General features: G+C 43.2%; 1 protein-coding gene across 1 annotated transcript in view; it reads right to left on the reverse strand.

The window, feature by feature from the left end:
• The window catches only part of YTHDC1 (YTH N6-methyladenosine RNA binding protein C1), an 86,129-nt gene that overhangs the window by 36,323 nt on the left and 26,575 nt on the right, over positions 1-23,231 (reverse strand). Inside the window, 4 exon segments of the mRNA XM_070944678.1 lie at positions 14,239-14,323; positions 18,579-18,696; positions 18,780-18,888; positions 22,107-22,201. Of these exon segments, the coding sequence (XP_070800779.1) occupies positions 14,239-14,323; positions 18,579-18,696; positions 18,780-18,888; positions 22,107-22,201 (407 nt within the window).

The raw sequence follows: 23,231 nt of genomic DNA on the forward strand, positions 1-23,231 counted from the left end.
CAGCCGGTTCCTCTGGCTCCGGCTCGGGACCAAGACTTAGACGTAACTTCCGGTACCCGCCTTCCCACCATATGGTAGGCCTCCACTTGTCTAACCAGGCTAGGCCGAGGATAATGGGCTCAACCATAGTATCCACAACCACAAAGCGGATTTTCTCCCAATGATCACCCACTTCCAACCGGGCCAGCTCAGTTACCTGGGTTGCCGGCTTGCCCCCCAATAGCGACCCATCCATTTGTTCGAATCGTATAGGCACAGGTAAAGGCTCCATACGGAGACCCAATTCTACAGCTACAGACTTTCGGAGGAGACATCGGGTACACCCAGAATCAATGAGGGTATCTCGTTGCACTCCCTCCCCTGATCGTAAATGCCTTAATACCACTGGTATCACAAAAGGTCGGATTGGTCCACTCACCATGAGGTCTCCAGCTGCTTTGCCGTCACTACTGTCCGAGGCTGCTGGAGTGCTCCCCTGGAGCGGTGGGGGTCTCGGCTCGGTCACTGACCCACGACTGGGCGTTGACGGCAGCGTAGGGGTGGCGCTTTTGGACCATTCCGATGAAGAACGTACGCGGTCCCGGTTTCGCCCCCCAGAAGACGGTGTTTTGGAGGGGACAGTCGACAAAGGAGGTATGGGGCAGTCAGCAGCGCAATGTCCAAGTTGGTTACACCTGAAACAACGAATAGCACCCCTCCCTACTGGGAGGAGGGAGCGGGAAGGGAAAGAGGCCACCCCCCGCGCGACCATAGGCTTATCACTGCTGCGTCGTGTGGCCGTAGGAAAACCAGCCACCCCCCGAGGACGGAATTCCCGTAAGCCAACGTCTAGGTCCACTGCAGCCTTAAACCACTCCGTGAGTTTTGGTGGTAGCCCTCTGTACACACACGCCTGTCTTAATTCTCTGTCCAAACCCAAACGAAATTGATGAATGAGTAAGCGTTCAGGCCACGCACGTAAGCGGCCCGCCACGGCCCGAAACTCCTGAACATATTGCCTGGCAGGACGGCCTCCTTGCTTCAACGCCACCAGCTCACCTTCTAACAACTGGGTGCGTGATTGGTCTTCAAAACGGCAACGCAGCGCCTCCAGAAACAATCCTACATCAGCCAACTCTTTCGCATGGTCGCTATGTAAGTCAGCGACCCAGTCTGCTGCCTCGCCCGTCAGAACAGTGGTTATGGCCACCACCATAGACCATTGCGACGGGAAGAGATGACCGTACACGTCCATATAACTCAATATTTGGCTGATAAACAAAGAGATCCTGTCCGGACTGCCGTCGAACGTGGCTTGTAGAGGAGGAGGGCCCCATAGCTGCTGCGGGCCGCGCCACGGCCCAGGACCCCAGCCGGGACCCGGGGCTGCCGGTCCAACAGCCTGGGTAGCCCTATCACCGCTAGCCCCCTGAACAGCCCTCTGCTGGCCCCTGGGCCCTCGCAATCCCTGCTGATCAGGGTGCGAGCCTCTCGCTTGAACGGCCTCCCGATCCTGACCTCGCAGGTTCGAACGAGACACAGCCGGAGCGGGGCCAGTTACTGCCTGGTCCCGGTACTCGAGTCTTGACGGCCCTTTCTCAACTTGCAGTTTCGGGCTAGCCAGCCGGAAGCGCGGTGCCGAGACACTTTGCGACGCCCTGTGCCAGGGTTGGGGTTCTGACATCCATGGCTGCCACGAGGGGGCATCCCTAAAACTTGCCTCACCAAACTTCTCGCGCAAGATATCCAGCGTGGACGCCCCTAGCCCAGTAGAACGGCTCGTTTTGTAGTCCTCCTCATCTGTCCACCTGCGTTCTCTCCACCCCTGGAACGATGATGACCCGCCCAGGTCAGGGAGGGATGGGAACCACTGACCTGGAGGGCTTCCCTCACACCGGGAACAGCGCTCCTCCGTCTCGGGCGTAACAGCTGCTGCCTGGGGCGTGGTCTCCTTTGGGCGCACAACTGGCAGCTCCGAGTCCTCGGCTACCAGGGTCTCCAATAGGCCCTCTTCGTCCGTATCCAACACCCCCTCGGGCGCCGGAGCATCAGCTGCTGCACCCTCCGCCATGCCGCCGAATGCGAGGAGGGGCAACGCCGACTTTCTATCAGGAAACCGAGTAGCGTGCCGTGCGAGCAAGCGAAGAAGAAGCACTCGAGCCACATCCTGCTGCAATGCTTTTATTCAAGATACGCTTCCTCCACCCAGCACGTCAAATCGGTAAAGAAACTGATGGTACGGAGATACACAAAGTCGGCGTTGGGAGCGGCTGCATCCCAACACCCTTTTTAAACATCGCGCCACCGCCCTTCCGGGCCTGCTGCGCATGCGCCGCCGGGCCACCGCCCCTCAGGACGCTACAGTGCCGTGGAAATCATTTAACCCTTTCCCCGGTCGCCTCCGTGTCCGACCGCCTAGGCTTATGCTAGCACCCCCACCACCAGTGAATGCAGGTAAAGAAACGTCCGTCGCCCGTCGCAGGCTTCCCCCCTCCGTGGGTAGCTCCCATGGCGTTTCAGGGGTCGGGTTCTTGATCCAGGTGTCGAGTGGATCGCGACAGAAGAACTGAGGGAGATTTCAAAGATGCAGATCACAAATAAGGTAAAATGCTTGGGGATTCAACTAACACCAAGATGTAGTTCTCTTAAAGAAAACAATTACAATAAGCTTAAGCAACAGATAGGACAGAATTTGGTGAAATGGGGAAACTTGCAGTTATCTTTGATTGGTAGAATTGCAACTATTAAGATGAATATTTTACCTAGAATCTTGTATCTTTTTCAGACAATTCCTGTAAAGCTGGGTAAGGAATTTTTTGCAGACTTAAATAAAATGGTTTTGAAATACGTTTGGCAGGGAAAGAAGGCAAGGATAAAACTCAAACTGTTACAAGATGCTAAGATGAGGGGTGGTTTTGGATTACCGAATTTTGAATTATACTACCAAGCGGTTTGTTTAATGTGGATTAAAGAATGGGTAACATTGAAAAACACTAGATTATTAAATTTGGAGGGACATGATTTGCTGATGGGATGGCACGCTTTCTTATGGTATAAAGGAACTAAAATCCAGGGGTATTTCAGAAGACATCAGATACGTGAAGCTTTGTTTTTGACATGGGAGAAGATTAAAAAATACCATTATTTGAAGATCCCAGTCTGGGTATCTACAATTGAAGCTTTTTCTTATCCAGTGGTATTTAGAGGGGAACAAATTGTTAGATATAGTGAATTATTGGATGAAAAGGGTGAACTTAAATTGAAACAAAACTTAGAAGACCAGGGAATTAAGATAGATTGGTTTTCATACATGCAAATACTTTCCAGATATCGAGAAGACTTCAAACAAGAAGGTATTTATAACGATTTGACTGGTTTAGACAAGATATTAATGGGTTCGGATGACCATGTAATTAAAAAGTTATATGGATATTTACTTGAAGTAAAATTGGAAGAAGAACAAGTCAAAGAATCAATGATAGCATGGGGGAAAAACTTTGGTTATAGTATTGATTTAGAGAAATGGCGAAAATTGTGGTCACATAATTATAAAATGACAATGTTGACAGCATAAAAAGAGAATTTGTATAAGATGTTTGACAGGTGGCATTTACCCCCGACGAGGATAGCCAGAATGTTTAAGAATAAATCGGAGAAATGTTGGAAGTGTCGTCAAACTCCAGGATCGTATTACCATATGTGGTGGACATGCGTGGAAGCAAGGAGATTTTGGACTAAGATACATACGTGGTTAGAAAAAATGACAAAGAGACATATTGACTTTAAACCAGAGATACTTTTATTAGGAATTTTACCAGAGACATTTAATAAAGAATTACAATACTTAATTGTGAACATTTTAACAGCGGCCAAAATTGTATTTGCCAAAACTTGGAAAGGAGAGAAGATAATTACTGATGAAGAAATTATTATGAAAATGTTGGACTGTGCTGAAATGAGTAGATTGACATTTGAAATAAGAGAACAGGAAGATAAACAATATTATTTGATATGGGAGATATTTTATCAATGGTTTGACAAAAAAGTATGGAGATGAGATAACATATATGAAATGTTTAAATATTTATCTTCAGTTCAAGTAAAGAATAATTGTTATATGATGAGATTTGGAAAATTGTAAGCACAAAATGATTTTAACCGATTGAGATGCTGTCTATAATTGTTTGTAAGGATGATATTTTTATGTTGTCTTTTTTTTTTATTTTAATCTAAAATAAAACTTTTTTCAAAAAAAAAAAGATTTCGGAAGAGTCTTTCTGCTATACTTTATTACTTTATGTGATTTGTAATTCAATTTCTCATCAACTATACCATTAAAATCTCCCATCATGCAGATATTATCATATTCCAATTCAATTATTTTCATATGTAACTTTCTATAAAAGTCATCTTGATTGTTATTTGGAGCATATACTGCTATTAAAAGTATTTTCATATTATTATCTATTATTTCCACCATCAGAATTCTTCCTTCATCATCTGCAAATACTTGCTCCGCTGGTATTGTATTTCTAATATATAAGACAACTCCTCTTTTCTTACATTGCGGCAATGAAGTAAAAATTTTCCCTAATTTTGACTGCACCAGTAACTGCTCATGTCCTCCTCTTGATGAACTATTGGTGATTCTGTCTCTTCCAATTCCACTTCTTTCTCTTTGAAAAAGTCTGTGTAGAATGCTTTAGCTTTATCTACTGTATCTATTCTATATCTTTGTAGCTGCCATATTAACACTAATCCTTCTGGTATCAGCCATTTATAATCCACCCCTTTTTGAAGTAGTATTTTAGTCAAGAATTGGTATTCTCTCCTCATCTCCCTCACTTTTCTTGGTATTTGCTTCAAAACCACAATTTCCTTCTCCTTGTACTTCAATGTTTTTTCTTTGGTAATCTGCAAGATTTGTGTTTTAATCGATTTCTTGGTAAACCTTATATGCACTTCTCGTGGTAATTTATTGCGCATTGCATATCTTGTATAGACTCGATATATCTCATCTATGCCATCCATCATCTTCTCCTTGGTGATTTCTAGTGCTTCTGCTAAAATTTCTATCATTACTTCTGCCAAATTCTCTCCTTTTTCTTCTTCTACATTTTGAAATCTGAGATAAAATTCTGATCTACCCATCTCCCATCCAACTAATCCACTCCTGTCTTGTTCAACTTCTTCCAATCTAGTATTTATATCTTTAATTTTTTTCTCTCTTTGCTCATTTTTCTCAATTTTTTGAAGTCTATCTTCATATTTCAACATCATTTGCTGTATACTCTCCACTTTTTCATCTGTCTTTTCTGTTCGTTGTTCAATCTTCTGAACTACTTGCAGAATCATCTGTAATGTCGTCTCCTTTTCTTTTTCCTTTTCCTTCTCCTGTTGAAGCATAGTCTGAATAGATCGCTGTCCTCCAGATGGTGATGAAGAAGGCGTGGTTGTGGAGGAGACAACGGCCGTTACTTTTCTACTCATTCTGTAGAGTAGTCACAAAAACTTTAAACAAATAGCCCGAGAAAAAAAAAGTCAAAAAAAAAAGAAAAAATAAAGGAAAAATAAAGATTCTTCAGGTTCTTCTATACCCTAATCCAATTTAAAAGAAGCATGTATTAATCCAAATGTCCATGAAATATCAAGAAAAAAAAACAACAAAAAGGAAGGGAAAAGAAAAAAAAAAGCCAACCAAGAGCAGAAAAAACAATCTTCAGGCACTTGTGTACCTTAATCCACTTCGATTATTTATATGATTAAAAAAAAAAAAAGGAAATTAGTTATGAATTAAAAAGAAAACAATAAAAAAAGAATCAAAGATCCTCCATCATTTCATAGGCCAATTAAAAATGCTTAGACGGGGAAGAGTACAGAGAGCTGTCACTTAGCAAAAAGAAAAGAAGGAAAGAAAAAATAATAAATTCCAATTTTTATTTACAGTTCTCTTTCCAAAACACTGGCAATTCTTTCTCATTCAATATCAGACTCCTCCTTCTGATAGCTCCCCAAAGAACACCTGAATAAACACTTGCAGATAGTTCAAATGCTCTTAGATGTTCTTCCAACTATCTTATCTATAAAAGAGCTCAGAGTCCTTGAGTTGTAACACAATGTAGCACAGTTATTGCTGTTTAAACAGAAAAAAAGGGAAACAAAGTTTCCAATCCACTAGATGGCAATGTTACACACTCTCCTTCCCTTCCCTTCCTTCCTTCCCTTTCCCTTCCTTCTCCTTCCCTCCTTCCTTCTCCTTCCCTTTCCCTTCCTTCTCCTTCCCTTTCCACTGTTATATCCTCCCGTCTTGACTACTGTAATGCTCTCTACCTGAGGCTGCCCTTGACCACTCGGAGGCTTCAGCTGGTGCAGAATGCAGCTGCGCGGGTTGTGATGGGAGGGTCCCGATACTCCCATGTTACACCTCTCCTGTGCGACTTGCATTGGTTACTGGTTGCCCTCCGGGTGAGATTCAAGGTGCTGGTGATGACCTATAAAGCCCTACATGGCTTAGGCCCAGGATACTTGTCGGACCTTCTGCAGCCAGCAACGGCTTCCCATCGCCCGGTGCGTTCTCACAGGGAGGGCCTTCTCTGGGTGCCGTCAGCTAGACAATGTCGGCTGGCAGCCCCCAGGGGTACAGCTTTCTCTGTGGGCGCGCCCACTCTTTGGAATCAACTCCTTCTGGGGTTTCGGTTGGCACCTGACCTTCGCACCTTCCGCCGCGAATTAAAAACATGGTTGTTCACTTTGCCCAGCCTGGACTGAGGGTTTTTTTGATTATTTTAATGGGTTTTAATATATGTTTAAATTATATATTTATACATTCATGTATTTTATGTATGCATATTTATGTATTTTATGTTTTATTGGGTTTGTTTTTATTTGTTGTGAGCTGCCATGAGTCCTACGGAGATAGGGCGGCATACAAATTATATTAAATAAATAAATAAATAAATAAATAAATAAATAAATAAATATATTCAATAAACTTTGAAAAATACAAATGGCCCGATAGAGGAAAAAAGAAAAAAGAAAATCCTCAATTAAATTCAAAAAGAGGTTATAGTATAAAGGCACTGAGATTTAAAAATGCCAAACACAAACTCTGAGTTCTGTTAGTCCATACCAACCCAGTCCAGGTCAAAAAGCAGAGATTTAAACATCCACCAATACTAATGGTTTAAAAATGAAAGGAAAAAAAAATCAGGTTTAATTTTGCCGCTTAATTTTCTTTTGTCTCCAATTTGGTTTCCCCTCCAATCTCAGGGTGTTCTTTTATATTGATTTAATTTACAAGTCTCTCACTGAATCGACTCACTGCCTTCTGATCTTCTTCCGTTCCGGAGCTGTCCCAACTTCAGCAGCACAATGGCTGCCACCCCACCGCCGGAAAAAGGGCTTCTCCTGGATCAATCGGGGACTTTGCGATGTCCCTGGAATCGACAGGATGTGCCCTCCACTATCACAGTCACAACAAGACTGTGAGGTCCAAAAAGGACCATCTAGCAGTGGGGATATTGGCAGCGATCCTGGAGCACCAGGATCTTCCTTCCGTCTCGTCGCGACATCAGCTCCTCCCATCGTAGAAAAGCAACGTTGATTCCCGTGCTTCTTGTCAGCGTCTCTTGAACTTTGTGGGGGTTTTGCCAAGAAAAGCCTTTTGGCAGGTTGCCAAAGACATCAAAGGTTGGTGATAAGGCCGACGGACTGGTTATTAAGTATTTTGTTTTGGACTAAGCTGAGAATGAATTAATTCTCAGCTGTTTTAATAAAATAAGTTTGTTGAGGACTGAATTGTGTTTGGTAATCACTACTTGGGCCTTGGTTACAACACTTCCCCCATCACTATCCCTAGCCTCTCTGCCCCCTTGGATTTGGACACTGAAGAGCCAATGCAAATTGGAGCAGCCAGACAAGCCCCAGGAACAGAAGAACCGCAAAGGCGCAGACAGCTCACCCTGTGTATACTATACTATACTATACTATACTGAAAAAAACATTTAAGGCATGAATATTTTAGCATCATACTTTTGAAATTGGAGCCTATTGTTTTAGGCCTTTGTATTCACTTTAGTAACTTGAATTTTAAATTGATTTTTTGGAAATGGTCTTTCAGATTTCTTACTCTAGCTTGCTTTTCATTGTTCATTAGTATTTTACCTGATGTTCCCTTCCACTCGAGCACTGTACGGAGCTCAATTACCTCTACGCTCAGGTACGTTAATAAAATTTGATTCTACCCTAACACTTCCCAGTGGTCAGGAAACCACCATCCCTGTTTTGATAGATTCTGGGTCAACCGCTGACTTCATAAGCCTAGCCACAGTTCAAAAACTTAAGGTACCTAGTTTCCCTGAAGTCTTCATTGCCAGTGATAACTACAGGTAGTCCTCAACTTACGACCACAATGGAGCCCAAAATTTAAGTTGCTAAGTGAAACATTTGTTAAGTGAGTTTTGTCCCATTTTACGACCTTTCTCGCTACATTTGTTAAGTGAATCGCTGCAGTTCTTAGTAACACGGTTGTTAAGTGAATCTGGCTTACCCACTGACTTTGCTTGTCAGAAGTTTGCAAACGAGGATTACATGACTCTGGGGCACTGCAACTGTCATAAACGTGAGTCAGTTATCAAGCATCCGAATGTGAATCACGTGACCATGGGGATGCTGCAATGGTCATAAGTGTGAAAAATGGTCATAAGTCACTTTTTTCAGTGCTGTTGTAACTTTGAACCATTGTAAGTCGAGGACTATCTGTATTGATGGCTGAATTTTAAAAGCAGGCCCTATTACTCATGCCACAGTGCCTTTGAAGTTAATAATAAATCAGCATTCTGAAGAGTTAACTCTCTTTGTAGCAGAACACATCAATCTTCCACTAGTGCTCGGAACTGCTTGGTTACAACACCATGACCCCACTATTAAGTGGAAAAACCAATTTATTACCTTTGAAAAACCTGAATGCCTTTCTCACTGCGATCCAAAGCCCCCCACCAGCCCCTCCAATAGTTCACAGAGATTCCCAATCTGCCAAGTAAATACGCAGACTTCACTGATGTTTTCAGGGAGGAGGAAGCCTCGGCCCTCCCTCTACACAGACTACAATTGTGCCATGAACCTGGTCCCTGGTGCCAAAATTCCCGCCAAGAGACAATACCAAATGTCTACTACAGAATAAGAAATTTTAAAACAATTGTGAAGTTTCCGAAAGATGCCCTAATTAATTCATGAGCCATGAGCCAAACTTCAAAAGAAATACAGTCATTTATTAGGAGCACCATTTCGGCAATATTCGGATGCAGTTAGAACTAATCCCACGTAGATTTACGTTCCCCTATGACCCTGTCTCTCCCCTCCTCCCTGGCCATGTCATAAATCACATTCTCCAATTAACCACTTTGGCTGGCTGTGAAACCCAACACCCTCCTACTGATTGCGGTAAGAAAGCATCTATGGAATGCAGCTTCAGTTAGGGAAATCAATCAGCTCTATCAGTTCTCCCTCCCTCCTGCTCATGGCAACTTGAAAGCTTTGCAAGTTGACAACAATATTTGGACTCTAATTTGCAAAATGGAATTATAAAACCCTCCCAGTCTCCTGCCTCGGCTCCCACCTTCTTGGTACCCAAGAAGCAAGACCCCAGTGGGCCTAACAACAGTGAGAACCACACCACCCCCCCACTGAGAGTGGTCCATGATTACAAGGCTTTAAACAGAGTCACAGTAAGAGACCATTATCCACTGCCGTTAATTCCAAACCTATTAGACCAGTGATGGCGAAACTTTTCGGCACTCGTCGTATGGAAACGTTGCACACGCACGCTTGTCACAGCTGTGCTCTGGAAAAGCCAAACTTCCAGGTTCTAGCGTGCATGTGTGCCCGACAATTAGCTGGCCAGCGCGCATGCGCACACCAGTTTTCAGCACTGCCACGCACGCAAAGGACAGCTGATTATCGCGCGCACATGCACACCAGAAACCCGAAAGACAAACAGGCGAGGTCACGCATGCCAGGCGACATGGCTTCATGTACCACTTTGGGCACGCATGCCATAGGTTCGCCATCACGGTATTAGACCAATTGTAAGTCAAGGAATACCTGTCTAATTTAACACACACCAACTGTAAATATCCATACTTAATAAATAGGCCATTTTCATGCAAGTCCTTATGTCACAATTTGTGAAAAGGGAGACTACCAATCTGTGATATGCTGTGTTTGTACAGTTGCAAGAACAAGTATGTGAACCCCTTGGGATTACGTGGAGTTTTGCATGAATTGGTCATAAAATGTACTCTGAACTTCATCTAAGTCACAACGATAGAAAAACACAGTCTGCTTAAAATAATACTACACAAACATTAGATGTTGCCATGGTTTAATTGAACATAACATGTAAACATTCACAGTGCAGGGAGGAAAAAGTATGTGAACCTTTGGACTTAATAACTGGTTGACCCTCCTTTGGCAGCAATAACCTCAACCAAACGTTTCCTGTAGTTGCAGATCAGACCTGCACAATGATCTGGAGTAATTTTGGACCACTCTTCTTCACAAAACTGTTTCAGTGTAGCAATATTCTTGGGATGTCTGGTGTGAATCGCTCTCTTAAGGTCATGCCACAGCATTTCAATCGGGTTTAGGTCAGGACTCTGACTGGGCCACTCCAGAAGGCGTATTCTGTGCTGTTGAAGCCATTTTTTTGTTGAATTACTTGTATGCTTTGGGTCATTGTCCTGTTGCATCACCCATCCTCTGCGGAGCTTCAGTTGGCGGACAGATGGTCATACGTTTTCCTGCAAAATGTCTTGATAAACTCTGGAATTCATTTTCCCATCAATGACAACAATCCATCCAGGCCCTGAGGCAGCAAAGCAGCCCCAAACCATGATGCTCCCTCTGCCATGTTTTACGGTGGGGATGAGGTTTTGATGTTGGTGTGCTGTGCCTTTTTTTCTCCACACATAGTGTTGTGTGTTCTTCCCAAACAACTCAATTTTGGTTTCATCTGTCCACAGTACATTTTGCCAGTAGTGCTGTGGAACATCCAGATGCTCTTTTGCAAACTTCAAACGTGCTGCAATATTTTTTTTGGACAGCAATGGCTTCCTCCGTGGTGTCCTCCCATGTACTCCATTCTTGTTTAATGTTTTCCTTATTGTAGATGTGTCAACAAAAATGTTAGCATGTGCCAGAGATTTCTGTAGGTCTTTAGCTGACACTCTAGGATTCTTCTTTATCTCATGAAGCATTCTGCGCTGTGCTCTTGCAGTCATTTTTACAGGACGACCACGCCTAGGGAGAGTAGCAACAGTGCTAAACTTTCTCCATTTGTAGACAGTCTGTCTTACCGTGGACACATGAACATCAAGGCTTTTGGAGATACTTTTGTAACCCTTTCCAGCTTCATGCAAGTCAACAATTCTTGATCGTAGGTCTTCTGAGAGCTCTTTTCTGCGAGGCATGGTTCACATCAGACAGTGCTTCTTGAAACCAGTAAACCCAAAACAGGTGTGTGTTTTTAAAGGGCAGGACAGCTGTCAGCAACACATCCAATATCATCACACTGATTGGAGTCAAGGTTGGCTCACTCCTGGCTCCAATTAGCTCTTGGAGAAGTCATTAGGCTAGGGGCTCACATACTTTTTCCTCCCTGCACTGTGAATGTTTACATGTTATGTTCAATTAAGCCATGGCAACATCTAATGTTTGTGTAGTATTATTTTAAGCAGACTGTGTTTTTCTATCGTTGTGACTTAGATAAAGTTCAGAGCACATTTTATGACCAATTCATGCAAAACTCCACGTAATCCCAAGGGGTTCACATACTTTTTCTTGCAACTGTACATGTTTACCACTGCTATTTTGTCATCTTCCCTCCCACCAGTTCAATCCCTATTTTCCTTCATTACTTGCAATGGTATATTTCATTTTAAAGGAACTTGCTGTACGTTACCAGATGTTTTAATTGTTCTGTCCCCAACCACATGCACACACACCAACAGACGTTCAAGAGTTAAAGACCAAACCAGCCAGCAAAATCCTTTTCCTTATGATAACGGAACTTGGCAACAACCTAGTGGCTGCCTGCCAAGAGTTTATTATTTACGAAGAGGAGAGATAACTTCTCCCCACTTCTGATATATCAAAAGAAACAGCTCAATAATTACAATCAAGTCCAGAGATAATCCAGCAAAGTCTTATAGCAAAGGTCCGGCAATGCAGAATGGCGTGGAAGCTTTCAGCTTTGTTCGTCACAAGGTTTGACTGGCCACCACGCTCCCTTTTATATCCTGTGGGGTGTGGTCCAGTGACTCAGCCTAATCTCGGGCACGCCTTTTCTTCTGTTGCGCGCGCTTATCTCTGCGACGCTGGCATGGATCCAGCCAAGACTCATTACCCTCATCACTGTCCATCTGTGGCTGCGTGGACGTGCTTGGCCCCGGCCCTATCTCTTGCTCTTCGGCGGACACCGAAGGCATTGCCAGAGAGGAGGGTCCTGGAGAGGGAGGCCTTGCCAACTCCTCTCCTTCACTCTCGGAGTCCTCTCCTGCCGATGACACAGGCTCAGGTAACGGAGCCACAACATTAATAAAATATTATTTGGGAGTGCAATATTTTACCAAAATGTGACAATATCATAGATTGGGGGTCGGCAACGTGCGGCTCCAGAGCTGCATGCGGCTCTTTGGGCCCTCTCCTGCGGCTCCCTGATCTCACCACTGGCTGGCCCCACCCCTCACCCTCCCCTCCCACTCACTCCTTGCCTGCCCTGAGAAGAGAAGGACGACTGTGGCGGATGGAGACTCGTTCCGTATTCCAGAGCGGGAGCGAAGTGCCCCTCTACTTGCCTCTTTTTCCGGCCCTTGTTGGTGCTGTGCGCACCTGGACCGCTGGGGGAGATGCACCAGCCGGTGTCTCGGGGCGGAGTGAAAGTTGCATGTCTCCCCATATTCCTCTCGCCACCTCCATGGCTGCTTGCTGCTCTTGCAGTGCCTCACGCAGCACACTTAAACTTAGCGCGCTTAACAATGGGGGAGACGGTGTCCCCTCCTCCTCCTCTTGGAGGCCATTACAACGTGGAGCATCGGCCAGTGTCTCAGGGCGGAGAAAAGTCATGCATCTCCAAACAAGGGGCAGAAAAAGAGGCAAGTAGAGGGGCGCTTTGCTCCCGCTCTGGAATACGGAATGAGTCTCCATCCGTCACCATCATCCTTCTCTTCTCAGGGCAGGCGAGGAGTGAGTGAGAGGGCAGGGCGAGGGGCGGGGGGGGGCAGCCAGCTGACAGCGAGCCACAGCAGGGGGATGAAAGAGCTTCATTTATCTGGGAACCTGAAATGACTCTTAATTTAAATCATCTGGTAAAAAGCACCCAAAGAAGAAAGAACAACATCAGCAAAAAACAAACAAAGAAACCCAACCCAACCCTCGCCTGTTTTTGGAAATGGTTCAAGAGGGAACACGTGCGTGTGCACACACATACACACACACACACACACGAGAGAGAGCAAGAGAGAGGGAGAGGGAGAGAGAGATGAGAGACAGAGACAAGAAAGAGAGAGGGAGGGAGAAAGAAAAAGAGATGAGAGATAGGGAGAGAGAGATGAGAAAGAGAGAGATGAGAGAGAAATGAGAGATAGGGAGAAAGAAAAAGAGAGAGGAGATGAGATGAGAGAGGGAAAGAGAGAGAGATGAGAGAGAAATGAGAGAGATAGGGAGAAAGAAAAAGAGAGGAGAGAGAGGAGACGAGAGAGAGAAAGAAAGAGGGGGAGAAAGAGGTGAGAGAGAGGGAGAAAGAGAGATGAGAGAGCAATGAGAGAGAGTCAGAGAGAGATACCTTTTTAAAAGAAAATACCGGGAGCCACAAAACCTGGGTAGGCGTGGCTGAGGGGGTGTCATGTGACTGGGTGGGAGTGAGTGATGTTGAGTTGGCCACGCCCACCCAGGTTTTGTGGCTCCCGGTGTTTTCTTTTCTGTGGGAAACGGGTCCAAATGGCTCTTTGAATGTTTAAGGTTGCAGACCCCTGTGATAGATACTTACGATAAAACAAGATTAGCAGAAGCAGCTTTCAAAGATGAACAACTGTATCATAAAAAAATCTATTAAGAATATTTTAAAATACTGGGCTTAATGATTAACAAGATTAGCAGAAGCAGCTTTCAAAGATGAACAACTGTATCATAAAAAATCTATTAAGAATATTTTAAAATACTGGGCTTAATGATTTGAAGAGCAATCAAAGGCAGTTGACAAACCTGTCCATCACGTCCAATCTTTACTGGCTTATGTTCATTCCAAGGATTGGTCAGGTGAGCAGATTTTGTGAATGGCAATTCACGCCTAAAAATTTGATATGACACATTTTCTCATACAATGAAGTGCAACTTAAAAAATAATGAGGATCCAACTAGCAATGGATCTAATCAATGAAGCAAAGCTTAGAGGCTAAATCCCATGGGTATGTTCACCTCACAAAGCAAATATTACAATCTCCAAAATTTGTCTTCAGTTCTGATTAAGTCATTCTGAGGCAGATAAATTAAACCATGGGTGTCAAACTCGATTGTGTCACATGATGTATCATGACATTTTTTTGCCTTTGTGGAGCCAGGGTGGGCGTGGCCTGCACATGACTCATCTGGCCCGCGGGCCGCCTTTTTGACACCCCTGATTTAAGCCTTCCTTTGTCCTTCCTTCTTATCCAATTTCCACAAACTCAGTGAGCCTGTCATCCATATCCTTAGTGTGACAACAAAGGATGCAAACACAGTGATAAAAATGTAATTTTTAATCCCAAAGGGATTAGTTAGTAAAATTTATAAAATTATTAACTTTGATAATAATTCACAAAGGGTAATGAAAGAGAATTCGGTAAAAGAACTGGGTATTGAAATTTCTGATCAAAATTGGAATATGAACTGGGTTAGTATAATAATGAGGACATTATCAATAAGGATTAAAGACCATAACTATAAAGTTATTTGGAAGTGGTATTTGACCCCAATAAGACATTTTCAAATGGATAATAAAGTGGATAAAATGTGTTGGAGATGTAAAGTGGAACTCAGGACATATGCTCATATGTGGTGTAAATGTAATGGGGTTGAACTTTTTTGGTCTAGGATAGAAAATGAAATATTTGAAATGATTAGGAAGAGGGTCAAATTGAAATTGGAAACCATATTATTATTAATATTGAATGAAACAACATTAACAACTGGAGAAAGAGAATTGGTGAGGATTTTGGTTATAATGGGGGGAATTATAATTGCTAGATATTGGAAATTAAATGTTGACTTAAAATTAGAAGAATGGTATAATGAAACATGGAAATTTGCATTAAATGATAAATTGACTTGTGATATTAAAATTAGAAGTGGTATATATAAAGAAAATGTTTTTTGGAACACTTGGCAACCATTTGTGGACTTTGCACTTGGGAGATTGGATGAATCGGCACCAGTACCTTATCAAAGAGATTTCTGGAAGAATTGAAGACTTCAATTTCCTAAAACTTCCTTTCCGTTTGTATAGCATGTTAGGGGAAAAAAAAAATTTCTTTCCTTACTATTGATTTTTGTATTGATTTTTTTTCCTTTCTGTTATTCTTTAACAATAAAAATATAATAATTTTTTTTTAAATGTAATTTTTCCAAAATAAGTAAGGCAATAATAATGCTGGAAAACTTCTTTTATCCAGTGCTCCTCATGTCTGCAACCCAACAAAGTTAAGCAAGGCAGGAAAAGAAGGAAAAGTGTCTGGAGTAGAAAAGAAAATATTGGATGGTATGTATGGAGAGGCCAGGAAAATGATCAGTCTTGTTCTCCTCTCACCTTAATCAATTAGATTGATTGACTGATTATGTGCCATAAAGTTGTTGTTGACTGTTAGACACCTCATAAATTTTCTCCATGATAAAGAGACAAGCTAATCAACTGAAATAGGATCACTTTTTATTTTCAGAGAACTAAACTTTCTACTTGGTTTGGGGAAAGAGTATGAGGCATTATCTTTTAGAATCAAATTCCAAGCTTAACTTTGGCAGACTTGTTTATCATTGTTAACAAAATCCTCAATGCATTTTTAAACCAATATAATTAAGCTTCACTATTTTCAGTTATATTTCTAGTGAAAAAAAACTGGAAGGGATTCCAAGGTTTAGAACAAAAGGAAGAGATTCTAAATCTTACCAAACTGAAAGGGACAAAACATGCAATCCCTGATTTTTAAACAATCTTTCTTAAAGTCTCAGAGTCACATTTCTGGCACAACGTCCTACTGCAGGAGAAAAAAAACAATCTTTGGCTCCTCTTCCCATTTTACACTTAATGTGCTTCAAAATCCACCCAGGGGCAGGAAAGGAAGTCATCTATCTTCAACAGAAGACACAGAAGACTGTAAGAGTGATTCTACAACAAAAAGCAATAATGTAGCGCAGTGGTCACCAACTGGTGGTCCGCAAGAAAATTTTGGTGGTCCGCGGCGCACCTGCGTGGAGGAGCTGCTCCGGGATGAGCAATGGCCAGTCCTGTGACTAGAGCTCTGGAATATGGGACTGGCCAGCCATGGTGGGGCTGTAAATCTCCGCTGTAGAGGGAGGTTCGTGCAACTTGCAACTTTGCAGCACAGCCCTCGCCAGCCGGAATGAGGTAATGGTGCAAGGGGGGATGGCGGTGCAGGTGGGCCAAAACAACGGGTGGCAGGAACCCCGGGCTGTTTCTTCCCCCTGCTGTAGCTTCCTGTCGGCTGAACCCACCAGTGGCTGTCCCCACCCCTCGCTCTCCCTTCCCAGTCACCCCTTGCCTGGCAAGGGAAGGGCGGGGGATGGAGATTTGTTCCATATTCCAGAGCGGGAGCGAAGCTTCGTCTCTTGCTGGATCTCGCGGCCGTTTCTTCCGGCCCTTGTTGGTGCTCCGCGCACCTCGGTTTCTCAGGGAGATGCTTGACTTCCTCTCAGCCCCAAGACACTGGCTGGCCCATGAGATGAGAGAGAGAAAGAGAATGAGAGAGAGAGAGAATCAGAGAATGAAAGAGAGAGAATGAGAGAGAGAGAGAAAGAGTGGGAGAGAGAGAGAAAGAAAGGGGGAGAGAGATGAGACAGAGAAAGAGGGGGAAGGGAGATGAGACAGAGAGAAAGAGGGGGAGAGAGGGGGGAAGAGAGAACGAGAGAACGAGACAGAGAATGAAAGAGAGAATGAGAGAGAGAGAAAGAGACAGAGAGAATGAGAGAGAGAATGAGAGACAGTGAGAGAGAGACAGAATGAAAGAGAGAGTGAGTGAGACAGAATGAGAGAATCAGAGAGAGAATGAGAATCAGAATGAGACAGAGAAAGAGACAGAGAATGAAAGAGAGAGAGAGAATGAGAAAGAATGAGAGACAGAGAATGAGAGAGACAGAATGAAAGAGTGAGAGAATCAGAGAGATAGAGAATGAGAATCAGAATGAGACAGAGAGAGACAGAGAATGAAAGAGAAAGAATGAGAGAGAGAATGAGAAAGAATGAGAGAGAAAGACAGAAAGAGAATGAGAGAGACAGAATGAAAGAGAAAGAGAGAAAGAGACAGAATGAGAGAGAATGAGAGAGAAAAAGAGACAGAGAGAGAATCAGAGAATGAGAGACAGAATGCGAGAGAGAAAGAGTGGGAGAGAGAGAGAGAGAAAGGGGGAGAGAGATGAGACAGAGAAAGAGGGGGAAGAGAGATGAGACAGAGAAAGAGGGCGAGAGAGAGAAAGAGAGAGGAGGAAGAGAGAGAGAGAAAGAGACAGAATGAGAGAGAAAGAGAGAGAAAGAGACAGAGAGAATCAGAGAGAGAATGAGAGACAGAGAATGAGAGAGACAGAATGAGAGTGAGAGAGAGACAGAATGAGAGAATCAGAGATAATGAGAATCAGAATGAGACAGAGAGAGAAAAAGACAGAGAATGAAAGAGAAAGAATGAAAGAGAGAATGAGAAAGAATGAGAGAGAAAGAGACAGAAAGAGAATGAGAGAGACAGAAAGAGACAGAATGAGACAGAATGAAAGAGAGAGAATGAGAGAGAGAAAAAGAGACAGAGAGAATCAGAGAATGAGAGAGACAGAAAGAGAGAGAAAGACAGAATGAAAGAGAGAGAGGAGAGAGAGAATCAGAGAGAGAATGAAAGAAAGAGAGAAAGAGAAAGAGACAGAATTTGAGAGAGAATGAGAGAGAGAGAGAAAGAGACACTGACTTTGATGCATCACCTCCAGGCCATTTAAATGGTTTTATCCTTCAATGCCACATTTAAAGTCGAGTCTCAACTCTTGGTGACTACATGACCATGTCCATATTGTTTTAATGGTAACAATACAGATGTTGTTCTCACTGCTCTCTTCTGAGATGTTTTTCAACTTCCCATTTGATCCTATAGCCCTAAGATTTCCTGGTGATCTCTAATCCAAGTACTAACTAGATCTGACACACACACACACCCTTTTTTTTGGTTAAGCTCAGTCAAGGTTGGGTAGGGGCTCTGGCATGCAAACAATTACTTGTTACTAAACATTATGTATCTGTTCTATAACAAATAGCCTATCCAGCCACAATTTTATTTTCTAATTTCCACCCATTTTACCTGCATATCCAATCTATCTTAAATACGCCTCCCAGCATTTTTGCATTCATTCCTGCAGGTAGCACCCAATGTATGGGAGACCCTCCATGATGAGATTCAGAAGCAAGCCTTGCAAATCCTGTAAGAATTTAAAAACTTTGTGATGAGACCACTTATCTAAATAACTTTTGATTTCTGAATGCAAGTATTCCTTTTATTTACCTTGGAATTTTCCACTCTCTCTTACAGAAAATATCAAGATCACACTTCTTGCTAATCTGAAGGCAGCATTGAGCTTTTTCTCATTGACTGGAAGGGTTGACCAAACACCCTATGGAGAGATGAGCAGATAATTTACAAACCGAAAACTATCTGATGCATCCAGGTTTCGAAAGACTTTGGAATACATTCAGCAACAGCACATATTTTATATGAAGGAGGTCTGCAATTTCCAGATCCAGAAAACACATCCAAGACAGGTATCTCTCCGAGCCATAAAAAACTACTGTCAAAAAGTGCATAGTATTAGACAAGCTCAAATAATGTCTAACTAAGAGATTTTTATATATTTATGCATGCAAAACAAAATTTGGAAAGAAGCCAGAAATATTCAAGTTCTCAGTAACCTACAGATAGCATTCACTATGTTTAAAGTATGAGAAAATATAACTCATTTTAAACCAGAACACAATATTCCTCGTTCCTCCTACCCAATACAAAAATAAGAGAAAAAATACAACAGATGAGACAGTAGATAATTATTTCTAATAGTAAGGCTGTGACACATATATGCTTTTGCAAATCTAGTTGGCATTCCCCAAGGAAACATAAATATTTATTTATTTATTTATTTATTATTCAAATTTCTATACCACCCTTCTCCTTTCGGACTCAGGGCGGTGAACAGCCAAGATAAAAACATCTATACATAACATCACAATTAAAAAATAAAGTTAAAATAATTTATAAATTTGGCCCATAATTTAAAACTTGTCAATTAAAATCAATATTAAAATTTTAAAACTAACCCTAAAATCAAGACAGACCGGCTAACTGAAAAAAATAAGTTTTTAGGGCCCGACGAAAAGTCCGGAGGTCGGAGATCACTCGTATCTCTGGGGGTAGATTGTTCCATAGGGTAGGTGCCACCACAGAGAAGGCTCTCCTCCTGGGGGTCGTCAGCCGGCATTGTCTGGCCGACGGCACCCTGAGGAGGCCCTCTCTGTGGGAGCGAACCGGCCGGTGGGAGGCTATTGGTGGCAGAAGGCGGTCCCGTAAGTACCCTGGCCCTAAGCCATGGAGCGCTTTAAAGGTGATCACCAACACCTTGAAGCGCACCCGGAAGTCCACCGGAAGCCAATGCAGCTCGCGCAGGAGAGGAGTCACATGGGAGCGCCATGCTGCTCCCGTCACTACCCGCGCTGCTGCGTTCTGGACCAGCTGGAGCCTCCGGGTGCTCCTCAAGGGGAGCCCCATGTAGAGAGCGTTGCAGTAGTCAAGGCGAGAGGTGACGAGGGCGTGAGTGACTGTGCACAGGGAATCCCGATCAAGAAAGGGCCGCAACTGGCGAATCAGGTGAACCTGACAAAAGGTTCCCCTGGCTACAGCCGTCAGATGTTCCTCCAAGGACAGCTGCATATCCAGGAGGACTCCCAGATTGCGAGCTCTCTCTGTGGGGGCCAATGACTCGCCCCCAATAGTCAGTGATGGAGTCAACTGACTATATTGGGATGCCGGGAGCCACAGCCACTCAGTCTTGGAAGGGTTGAGCTTGAGCCTGTTCCTCCCCATCCAGACCCGCACAGCCTCCAGGCACTGGGACATCACTTCAAGGGCATCGTTGGGGTGGCCTGGGGTGGAGATGTACAGCTGGGTGTCATCAGCGTACTGGTGGTATCTCACCCCAAAGCCACGGATGATCTCACCCAGCGGCTTCACATAAATGTTGAACAGAAGGGGCGAGAGGACCGATCCCTGCGGCACTCCACAAATGAGAGGCCTCAAGGTCGACCTCTGCCCCCCTGCCAACACAAACTGCGACCGGTCGGAGAGAAAGGTGGAGAACCACCATAACACGGTGCCTCCCACCCCCAACTCTTCCAGCCGGTGCAGCATGATACCATGGTCGATGGTATCAAAAGCCGCTGAGAGGTCTAACAGGACCAGAACAGAGGAGCAACCCCTGTCCTGAGCCCTCCAGAGATCATCAACCAACGCGACCAATGCCGTTTCCGTGCTGTGCCCAGACCTGAAACCCGACTGGAACGGATCTAGATAAGATGTTTCCTCCAGGAATTGCGGAAACTGTCGTGCGACCACACTCTCAACAACCTTCGCCATAAAGCGAAGGTTGGAGACAGGACGATAGTTGGCCAATATTGCCGGATCCAGGGACGGCTTCTTGAGGAGAGGCCTCACCACCGCCTCTTTCAAGGTTATCTGATGACGCGATAAGAGCGGCAAAATAGCTAGATTTCGCCGCTTTTATCGCCACTAGGTAGGTCTTAATATGAGACCTTACCAGTGTCAAGTCAGACTCAGAACGACTGGCCCTCCAACTGCTCTCTAGGCTTCTTTTCCGGCGCTTCATCTCCCTCAGCTCGGAAAACCAAGGAGCTAAGTGAGTTCGGTACCGGGTCAGAGGCCGCAAAGGCACGACCCGGTCCAAAGCCCCGGCAGCCGCCTTATCCCAGGCGGCCACCAGGTCATCAGCCGAGTCATGAGCTAGAGTCTCAGGAAATGGCCCAAGCTCCATCTGGAACCTATCAGGGTCCATCAGGCACCTGGGGCGGAACCACCTGGTCGGTTCTGCCTCCCTGCGACGGGGTACGGCGGTCAGAAAGTCAAGTCGAAGGAGCGAGTGGTCAGACCATGACAAGGGTTCAATATCTACATCCCCTATATCAAGGCCACTCAACCACTGACCAGAGATAAAAACTAAGTCCAGAGTGTGTCCCCCCATATGAGTAGGGCCGTGAATTACTTGGGTCAGGTCCATGGCCGTCATGGAAGCCATGAACTCCCGAGCTACCTCAGATGTTTGTCGGATTTGAAACCTAACATCAACATTGTGATTTTTCAGCAGTGCATTTTAAAAAATGTAAGCTCTAAAATAGGTGTATATGACTCTCAGAGGCTTATATTTTGCATAAAACCTACAAAATATAGGGGGCAAATAGGAACAAAAGTTTTGCTATTACCCGTTCCAGTGACATTACCACCAAGTTCCCGTGACTTCTGGTGGCTGAAAATAATTTGAAACATGTGGCTGGGGAAAAAAGTTATCCATTCTCAGGTCAGGCAATGAACTAAAAAGAAATAGTTAAATAATAATATAAATAAAATTATAAAATTTCTATTTCTTTTTGGTTCATTGCCTGACCTGAGAATAAATATTTTATTTTATATTTACATTTTAGTATTTATATTTTATAAAAGAAAAAGAACAAATAATAATGAAATAATTAAAAAGAAAAGCAATTAATCTGACTCCATACTTTGCATATGTAATTTACTTCACAGGAGTCATAGGAATGGACTCCAACATACCTTAGCTTTGGCGAGTGAGACATTTTCATGGTTGTTACTTTTTATAAGAAAAAATCGTACATCTTGGAGAATATATTTAAGTTTGCTAGTTTGGTCTGGAAGGAAAAAAACAAAATAGATAATTGTATTGGTAAACTTTCCTTGCCAAGGAAACACAAATATTTGTAAGATTTGGGGTACAAAGTCTAGTTGCTATAATGGCAAAACTAGCCTCTCATGGGGCATATGCAGTTTCATCCCGTGAATTCCTTCTTAATAAAAGGAAGCTCTATGGTCCAAACAGAAAATCTGTGCTCTTCAAATGAGTGAATGGCTCAATCCCACCAAATTCAGACTTTCATACCATGCAATGCCAAACTTTAAAAGCAAAATAAACTATTTAAGGTAAAAACCAATGCAACATTAATAATGTTCCAAAAATTTTATTTGTCATAGCCAACATATAGCCTTGACCAGACAAATCATTTTCATGAAGTTTGTCTGTCAAAAAGATCAGTTAGATTGCTTGTTTGCTTGCTAATTCAGTAATGAAATATTTCCCCATTAAAAACCCAGTGCAAATAATTTGAATTATCTACTAGCATTCATTTCATTGTACATTGGAACTGTTATAGAAATGAAAGGCTGGAAAACATTCCTGGGTCAGACAGATGCATTTATTTGCGCAAAGGTTCAGTGCAGTGTTTGGTTCTTGCAAAACTGAACAAAAACGAGTTATGATTTCACGATTTATATATGTTTTCAAGACAAGGAGTTCTATGAGCCCTTCCGGCTTCCATATATGGTTACATTATAATTACATTATACTTACATTACACTTTACTAATTACCAAACCATTACATGCTAGTTAATAAAATTATTTTGGCTACACATTTTTACTACTCCATCATTTTACTAATTATTAAACTATTACAACTTTACTAACCCATCACTTTAGAGTTTACAACTTTCCTTTAAGTGCTGTATTGTTTAAATGCAGAAATTATGGCTATACTTTAAACAATAAGTAACTTTCTGTTTCCCATGTATGTCCTTTCAGATGTTCACATATATCTGAATTTCCGTAGTTTTGATTCTATTAAGAAGATATATAGAATCAGTGTGTTTGACACAGTGTCATAGGT

The sequence above is a fragment of the Pituophis catenifer genome, unplaced genomic scaffold (genome assembly GCF_029215685.1).
Source record: "Pituophis catenifer annectens isolate HBS135680 unplaced genomic scaffold, rPitCat1.0.hap2 SCAF_5, whole genome shotgun sequence".
NCBI classification, from domain to species: domain Eukaryota; kingdom Metazoa; phylum Chordata; class Lepidosauria; order Squamata; family Colubridae; genus Pituophis; species Pituophis catenifer.